This window comes from Sinocyclocheilus anshuiensis, unplaced genomic scaffold (assembly GCF_001515605.1).
Source record: "Sinocyclocheilus anshuiensis isolate Anshui unplaced genomic scaffold, SAMN03320099.WGS_v1.1 scaffold1093, whole genome shotgun sequence".
In the NCBI taxonomy this organism is placed as follows: Eukaryota; Metazoa; Chordata; class Actinopteri; order Cypriniformes; family Cyprinidae; genus Sinocyclocheilus; species Sinocyclocheilus anshuiensis.
In genome coordinates, this window is record NW_015555782.1 from 161,671 (window position 1) to 170,813 (window position 9,143).

Here is a 9,143-nt window from a genome sequence, read left to right on the forward strand (position 1 = left end):
GTTTCCGCGGGTCCTTAAAACGTCTTCAGTTAAATTGTTTACATTTAAGGCCATGCAAACTATTAAATGGTACAAAAAGTCTAAATTATAAGAGGTCTTTGGGGACGGAAAGACAAGAATTGTTATATGGATTAATATGACGATTAAACTACAAAAGGCTACGATTTCACTGAATAAACTTGAGCGCTGCACGTCAGCTTTGTGTACTGCGGTTACCGAGGAAACCACTGTATTTCTGCAGTTCAGAAAGTGACACCTGCAGCCAGAGAACGAATTTGCTTTTTCAAAAAGCCCATATGCTATGTTTGCTACATATTTTAAAATGTGAACCAGTGGATCAACAAAAAGCTAATGCAGTATAAAAATCTAAACAATTAAGACACTAAGATATATGTATATGTTATTTAATATAATAATTAATTGATAATAATTGTTTAAATTAATATAATAATTGATACTTTCGACTCATCCCTCAAATTCTTAAAAATTGTTTAAAGGCTGAAATGTGAAGTGCAGATCTTAAAAAGGTCTTTAAAGGTCTTAAATTTGATTTGAAAAGTTTTATACTTATTGAGTAAAACGGTGTAAAAGGTGTGTGGACGTGGATTAGTAATCTGGGCCCTTGGTATAAAGGAGAAAAAATGCTGGCCCTGTCACTATCAAAGTTGCCCATCCCTGGTCTAGAGTCTAGAATATTAGCTATATTCTGTACGTTTAACTCGTGTACGATAATTTTCTTCCAAATACGATAATTCTGAGCTTCTGGTACGATACTTGGACATTTCCAATCTGGCAACACTGAGTCCCACTGATTGGTCGTTTTCCGTTGCTTTCCATCCAGGTGACCAGTGAACGCCGACGCTTTCCCGTGTTTGTTATGGTTTTTAACCTACAGTTCAATGGTGTTTAATCTGATTTTAGAGCAGTTTAGCGTCTTTCGCCCTGAACCGATTGAGTATCGCGTTAAAAATAGTTACTTCACGTTTCTATTCTATGCCTGCTTGATTTCCAACGAAAAAAATAAATCCCCAATAAATCATGCAGACGAGGCTTGGTAAAGTTCCGTGAAGTTGTTTCATTCGTGAACAGTACACTCAAAATAGTAAGATTTCTTCATTTGCTAGCTAATTATTTACGTCTTTTTTAACGCCAGACCTACTGCTACTAGGCAAACGTAACGTAACTTAACGTAATTAATATTCATGAGCAAAGTGAAGCCGTTACCTGATACGGACTACAAAAAAGTAATCCATATCAAGTACATTGCTATTATATCATTTTTTTTAAGTATTATGAATATATTAAAGTGAGGGGTTCACTGTCTTTTCTCTCCTGAAGAAAGATCTGATGGTGCAGCAACAGGTTCAGAGGGCGTTTGGGGTTGACGCTCTTGTTTCCTCCCACCCGCTTTCTTCACGAGAGGATGAAGTCATCACACCGGATCAAATCGATCAGTTATTTGATACCATCACGTATAGCAAGGTTTTCATCATGTGCCAAAAACAACTTGAAATAACACTGTTAAGCAGTGTCGTATTGCAGTGTTTTAGTTAATGCTAAATTCTTGTCATTTCAGGGGGCTGCAATACTAAGAATGCTGTCTGAGTTTCTGACAGAGTCTATCTTTGCTAATGGACTTCATGTATGTCTGAAGAGTTTGAGGTTTTAAAAGTATTTTATGATGCATTAATGTGACTTTTAGAGTGACTTTTTCTCAGACGAACACCCGTGCATTATTTCCACAGAACTATTTGCACGAGTATGCATACAGCAACACTGTGTACACAGATCTTTGGAAAAAACTGCAGGAAGTAAGTTACAAAATTGATGCAATGGAATCCTTAAATATTAGTGTAAGCGTGTTTGTCTTTTCAACCATACTTTTCATTATGTTTCATTATAAATCTTTTTCAGGTTGTAGACGCAGATTCAAGCATCCAGCTCCCAGCCTCAATAAATCAAATTATGAATGGCTGGATTCTTCAGATGGGTTTTCCTGTAGTAACTATTGACACTCGAACAGGAAGTATCACTCAGCAGCACTTCCTGATACACCCAGAGGCAGTAGTGGACAAGCCATCTGACTACAAGTATGTTTAAACTGACAAATGTGCCAACAGAGTCCTGTCCTTTTAAAGTATACTGTGTGTATGTTCAAAAATTATTGCAGTTATGAATGGTTTGTGCCAATCACATGGATGAAGAGTGGCAGTAACATGGGCCAGCACTGGCTGCTTACTAAAACAGCTTCCTATGAGCCCATGAAGACTGATACTGACTGGTTATTGGCCAACCTGAATGTCACGGGATACTACAGGGTTAATTATGATCCCCAGAACTGGGAACGTCTCCTCACACAACTGAATTCAGATCATAGCGTAGGTATCTCATTATCTTTAAATTAATTAAAAACATTAAGCATCAAAGTAGCATACCTGAATAAAATCCAAATTTAGCAAAACTGTAACAAAATTATATGGTTATATAGTATTAAATATAGTAGTCAACAACATTTGAAGTGGATCAAAAAAGTTCATCAAATTTGTCCTAAGACAAGAACTCATTTTGGTTTTAGAACAACTTTGATGAAAGGTTTTGATCCACTTCAAATGTTGACTAGTGCTAGTGCATTACAATCTTTATAATATATATTGTTCTGCTGTATAATTTTGTAGTTCTGAATTGTTCTAATATATAATTATAAATGATATTTACTAGTAACTTGATATAATATACATATAATAAATAATAACATAATATAACATTTGATTTTACCCTCTTTTCACATAGGTTATTCCAGTTCTTAATAGGGGCCAGATAATCGATGATGCATTTAATTTGGTGAGGTAAGCTCTCTGCTGCAAAGATATTTAATCAATGGACAATTCCTCAGGGCATCAATTTCATCAAAAAATTATCTTTCCGTAAATAATAAAATAATTGAAAATCTGAATCTGATTATTCATAGGGCAGAGATAATCAACATAACCTTGGCTCTGAGAACAACCAAGTATCTCTACGAGGAGAAGGAGTACATACCGTGGGAATCTGCCATAAGAAATTTGGAGTACTTTTTCCTCATGTTTGACCGAACAGAAGTCTATGGACCTTTGCAGGTATGTTTGTTACATATTATGCATATATATGCAGCTTATACATAAAAAAAATTCAGTACACAGAGAATGCTCATTATGTTTATGGGAGTTCAGTTCAGTTCCACTCCGAATTCAGTTCAAGCCAGTTTAGCTTTTTCTAGGTCTGTCCATACCATTGATTTTAGTTTAGTTCAGTTAATAAATTTTATTAGATTCAAGTCAGAATTTAGTTCAAGCTAGTTCAGTTATTTCTAGTTATTTGTAAATCTTTTTATGAGATTTTAATTCAATTCAGTTCCAGTTGAGTTCTTTTTAAGTCTATTGATTTCACTGATTTTAGTTTAGTTCAGTAAATCAGTTTAATTCAATTCAGAATTCAGTTAAAAGCATTTAGGATCTTTCTAGCAAATACAATTTCATTCAGACATTGTTCAGTTTAATTCAAGCCAGCTCACTTCAGATCTTTCTGGTTTGGTTCAGTTCAGTTGTGTTTATTTCGGTTTGATTTTTTTTTTTCCACTCAAGAATTCCCCCAAATCTGAAGGTCACCGTGTACTGTAATGCCATCGCCGCTGGAGGTGTTGAGGAGTGGGATTTCGGGTGGCAGATGTTCAAGAACAGTACCATTGCTGCAGAGGCAGAGAAACTGTTATATGGTCTATCATGCACTAAAGAGCCCTGGCTGTTAAACAGGTGAGTCATGTATACTACATCTTAAAACATAAACTACCAAAAATTAATACTTTTATTCAGTAAAGATGCATTAAATTGATCAAAAGTGACAGTAAAGACATTCTATTTCAACTAAATGCTGTTGTTGTTGTTTTTTTTTTTACTTTTCTATTAATAAAAGAATCCTAAAACAAATATGTGTCCACAAAAATATTAAGCAGTATAGCCGCTGTCAACATTGATAATAATAATAAATGCTTCTTGAGCAGCAAATCAGTGTATTAGAATTTCTGAAGACTGGAGTAATGATGCTGAAAATTCAGCTTTGCATCACAGGAATAAATTACATTTTAAAATATATTCAAATAGAAAACAGTTATTTTAAATTGTAATAATATTTCACAATATTAATCTTTTCACTGTATTTTATGAACAAATAAACGCAGCTTTGATGAGCATAAGCTTCTTTAAAAAAAAAAAAAAAAAAAAAAAATCTTTATAACGATACTTATTAATTTATGTTTTTGCATTTAAAAAAAAAAAAAAAAAAAGATCTTACTGACCCAAACTTTTGAATGGTAGCTTATATTTTATATGACGGACGTCCGTTTATTTTAATTAATTAATTTTATTAATTTAACTAAGTCTCGTACATGTAACGTATACTCATTTAATTGCCTTCTGTTTTCTAAAGGTACCTGGAATACTCAATCGATCCAAACCTGATCAGGAAGCAGGACGTTACCTACGCCATTGTGTATATTGCAGGCAATGTAATAGGGCAGCCGTTGGTTTGGGACTTTATCAGAGCAAACTGGGAGCATATAACTAAGGAGTAAGTACTGTATTTCCTTCTTTCTTTCTAAATGTATATTTATATTCTCTACTGACATTTTCTATCATGTGATCTCCGTAGTTTTGATGATGGATCCTTCTTTTTTGGAAGACTGATTAAAGGCATCACAAAAAAGTTTTCCACAGAATTTGAACTGCAACAGGTTTGTGCTATTTGAATAAGAGCTTGTATTTGCAAATGCAAAACATATATTATTACACTACTGTTTAAATGTTTAGGGTCTGTACGATTTTTCAGGTGTTTTTGAAAGTCTCTTATATTATTCAACAAGGCTGCATACTGTTTATTTTATTAAAAAGCAGTAGTATTGTGAAATACTACTGCATTTAAAAATATTGATTTTCTACTGTAATATATTTTAAAATGTAATTTATTCCTATGATGGGACAGCTCAAGTAACATTTCTTATTATTATTAATGTTTAAAACAGTTATTTAAAAATATAAAAAAATATATTAAAAAATATTAAAAATATTAAAAATATATTAAAAAATATTTTTTTTCTGGAAACCATGAGACATTTTTTCAAGGATTCGTTGTTGAATAGAAAGTTCAAAGGAACAGCATTTCTATTCAAAATAGAAATCTTTTGTAGCATTTAAATGTCTTTACTGTAACTTTTGATCAATTTAATTAATCTTTGCTGAATAAAACGGTCTCAAAAATCTTAGTGACCTCTTAGTGACTTTTAAACCGTAGCAAATATGTACTATTTTTTATCTTAAAGGGGTCATATGATGCGATTTCAATTTTTCCTACCAAATACACAAAATAATGATCTTTAAAATAGCATCATATGACCCCTTTAAATTTAAGCTTAAGATTAGCTAAAATTGTTGTGATGCTATATTCTATTTTTCTTTTTTTTCTTGAGATGTGTGGTAGACATGATGACATATATAGAAAATATGGAAATGTGTGTACTTATCCCTTTCTTTCTCTCGGTTTCTTTGACTAATCACAGTTGCAGCGATTTAAAGAGGACATTGCCGCAAGCAGTTTTAGTTTTGGTATGCAGGCAATAGAGCGGGCCATTGAACAAACAAAAGCCAACATTAAATGGATATCTGAAAACAAAGCGCAAGTGATGAACTGGCTGATTGAACAGTCAGACTAAACACAGTCTCATTATGACCGTTTGTGTATAATATTTACATACTTGCTAAGTATTACATACTGTATATTTATATTTTGAAAATACAGACATTTTATAATCAAGTTTGATAATTAGCTGTTCTGTGCCTTTGATTATTAAATTAGATCACAAAATATTTTGCAGTATTTTATTACGTAGTTGTTTAAACTCTGATGTTTAAGAGTTCTTCTTTTGCTCAGACAAAAAATATATTTGTATGCATTTAAATATTTTGCAAATAAACATCAAATATATTTTGTTTATAATCACCAGTTATATTGTACTGTCATTCATGATTCAACATTTCTTCATTGTTCTTCAAGTAGTTTCATTGCCTTTAGAAAGTACATTTTCTTTTTATGAAATTCAACCTCAATCTAATTGTTTGTTTGTTTGTGAAATACCTATGGAGGAAACGAACGGGGGAAAAAAACATCTTTTGCACATACTGCTTATGAAAGATGAACTAATGGCATCCGCAGTGGAATGGACCTTCAGTAACACAGGCCAAGATGTAACAGCACATTACAGGACTTGTTGTTTCTGTAACTAGATGAACGTGATTAATTCTTCTGTGTCGTTAGGGGCTCAACAGAGGAAGTAGACAAGACTGCACAAATGGGAGGAAGGGAGTGTGAGGAAGTGATTCATTATTATGGTGTCTGAAAGCAGTTGCAGACTTGTCACCTTTAAGACTCTTACGACTTACGACATTGAAGAACAGCTGTCACTCACGTCACTAATGGTGCTATTAATATCTTTAATAAACTCACATCAAGGTTTTTGTGTTGTTGTGCAATCTGACATGGGATCGTGAGATTCTCATCATGTTGCCTTGTTGCTGGCACCATGGGTGCTTAAAGGAATAGTTTACCCAAAATGTAAAATTTGCTGAAAATGTACTCACCCTCAGGCCATCAAAGATGTAGATGATTTGAAGAAATTGAGCATTACATCACTTGCTCACCAATGGATCCTCTGCAGTGAATGGGTGCCGTCAGAATGGATGAAGCATTATTATGGATTATGGACTCATGTTTTGGTCAGAAGCGATGGTTTAAAGTTCAAATGCCTTAATGATGGATTTGTTTCTTACAAACACACACACAGATTTTCACTGGAGTGGTGTGGATTACTTGTGGATTATTGGGATGTTTTTATCAGCTGTTTGGACTCTCATTCTGATGGCACCCATTCACTGCAGAGGATGCAAGTGATGCAATGCTACATTTCTTTATATCTGTTCCGATGATGAAGAAACAAACTCAATTATATCTTGGATGGTCCAATGGAATTTTCAGCAATTTTTCGTTTTTGGGCGAACTTTTCCTAGTTCCTCTAGATAAAAGATATTAGGAAACACACCAGTTTATCTATTTAGCTTGAAAGAGGCATCAGACCTTGCATTTCAGAAGAAGAGCCCCACAGAGCTTTGTTTACAGTCTGAGGGGTATTAAAGGATCTCACCTGTGAGAGTTAGTTTACTCTCCTGCCCACATTAATGCTTGCTCTGCAGGGGTGTTTCCTTAAATGTGTGAATTACAACGTGGAATGACCATCACAGCTGTCCCTCGTTAGGATGCTGCTTAATGATCTGTTTTATGGTGTACATTGTTTAATAATATTGAAATCATTTGTATGTAATGTTTAAAACACAAAACTCACAAAACTGATGTAAGATTTTTCAAGGCTTTATTTGCCAGAAAATATACAATTCATAAATATTAATATATTTTTAAACATAGAAAAATATAAATAGCTGTACAAACATATAAAGTATTTCATTTTCATTATCTTACACACATTGCACAAATTAATATTTGCATTCAGATTGTGCATTTCATTCTGCTTTGATCAGCACTCTCCGTGGAAGAAATTGTGTTGCTCGAGAAACCAACAGTCCTGAGCTGGGAAGGATAGAAATTCGCCTTCGACTGGATTCGGAGTCTGGAAAAATAAAATACAGATCAAATTAAGAAAAAGAACAGGATACATATATATTTTTTTAATTTAATTCAATTTTTAAAATGCAAAGAATTGAATAATTATTATTATTAAAAATTATTTTATAAATATAACAGCATAACAACCTGGTTTATTATAGTTAAGTAATTTTAAAACTAAAATGAAAACCATTCAAATATTTACTTTAAATAAAAATAAATGTTTTTAAAAAACTTAAACAAGTGCCTAACTATAAACTAACTAAATCTAACTAATTAAAAAAAACGAATAAAAAATACAAAAATTTTAACAAAAATTAAAATAAAAAATAGAAAAATAGAAACTAAGTTATCCTAAAAAAGCACTTAAAGTACAATATTGCCTATGAAGTCTAAATTTACTACAAATTTACAAAATATTTAGTAATAAATATTATTTAAAATAGTCTATAAACACTGTTGAAGTACAATGTACATACCTGATAACAGGTCATAGATGGGAACTGCTGAGCTGGTAAACTTTGAGTAACTGAAGGGGTCGCAGTGAAGCTGTCAAAGATGGTTGATGCAGCATTGACCTCGGCCTGAGCTCCACAATTAACCTTGTCTTCACTAAGTTCGAGCTGAGCAGACAGGCAAGAGATGTACTGGATAGTGAGCCGCAGCGTCTCGATCTTGGTCAAGGTTTTTCCGACAGGAGCCACCGACGGAGGCAGGTACGTCCTGAGGTGATGAAGAGCTTTGGTCAGATCCCTCATCCTCAGCTTCTCCCGCTCACTTGCGGTTTGCCGTTTCACTCCAGGGAATTTTGACCTTGGCCGCCCGGTTCTCTTGGGTGGCTGGACCTTGTTCTTCTCCTGGGTGGTGATGCTGTGGTGTGGGAAGATCTGGGGTATGTCCTGTCCCACTCCACAAGGGTAAGCTGGAGGGGAGAAGCCGCAGGAATCTATGGAAGAGGCTGGAGACAGGCTGCTGCAGGCGCTGTAGTAGCCCGCATCTGATACGGCGTAGCTCTGATCCAGAAGCTTCTCACAGTTAAACAGGAAAGGGCCGCTGTCTTGGAGCTGAAGAGAAGAGCTGGAGGTATCCATGGCTGTAGTGTTGAGAAGGTCTCTGCTGAATGAGGTTGTGGTTGCTGGTGGACCGTGTTCCTCCTGAATATATCCTCCGTGAGGTGCGAGTTGGCACCTCAGAGGATCCCAGTCAGTACTTGAGAGGAGAAGTGACACCAGAAGTAGGGTGTGTGGGAAAGGGCAGCTTCTCCTGCCTCAGATGTGAGGTGTGAGGACCAGAAACAGCCTGAGCACACAACCCTTGCAAGTTTAAGAGATAGATAGACAGATAGATAGATAGATAGATAGATAGATAGATAGATAGATAGATAGATAGATGATAGACAGACAGACGAGATAGATAGACAGACAGACAGACAGACAGACAGA

General features: G+C 34.6%; 2 protein-coding genes across 2 annotated transcripts in view; one reads left to right on the forward strand and one right to left on the reverse strand.

The window, feature by feature from the left end:
* Positions 1-5,985, forward strand: part of LOC107674741 (aminopeptidase N-like) — an 11,518-nt gene extending 5,533 nt beyond the window's left edge. Inside the window, exons 7-17 of the mRNA XM_016468833.1 lie at positions 1,339-1,482; positions 1,577-1,642; positions 1,746-1,811; positions 1,915-2,090; positions 2,171-2,378; positions 2,791-2,846; positions 2,969-3,116; positions 3,619-3,788; positions 4,462-4,602; positions 4,684-4,765; positions 5,588-5,985. Coding sequence (XP_016324319.1) covers positions 1,339-1,482; positions 1,577-1,642; positions 1,746-1,811; positions 1,915-2,090; positions 2,171-2,378; positions 2,791-2,846; positions 2,969-3,116; positions 3,619-3,788; positions 4,462-4,602; positions 4,684-4,765; positions 5,588-5,740 — 1,410 coding nt within the window. The 3' untranslated portion in view covers positions 5,741-5,985. The remainder of the gene's footprint in view (positions 1-1,338; positions 1,483-1,576; positions 1,643-1,745; positions 1,812-1,914; positions 2,091-2,170; positions 2,379-2,790; positions 2,847-2,968; positions 3,117-3,618; positions 3,789-4,461; positions 4,603-4,683; positions 4,766-5,587) is intronic.
* Positions 5,986-7,612: 1,627 nt separating this feature from the next.
* mespaa (mesoderm posterior aa) lies at positions 7,613-8,792 on the reverse strand. The gene is made up of 2 exons (XM_016468837.1): positions 8,181-8,792; positions 7,613-7,705 (listed from the first exon to the last, which is right to left on the reverse strand). The coding sequence occupies exons 1-2, from the start codon at positions 8,790-8,792 to the stop codon at positions 7,613-7,615; spliced, it is 705 nt and encodes a 234-aa protein (XP_016324323.1).
* Positions 8,793-9,143: the final 351 nt, after the last annotated feature.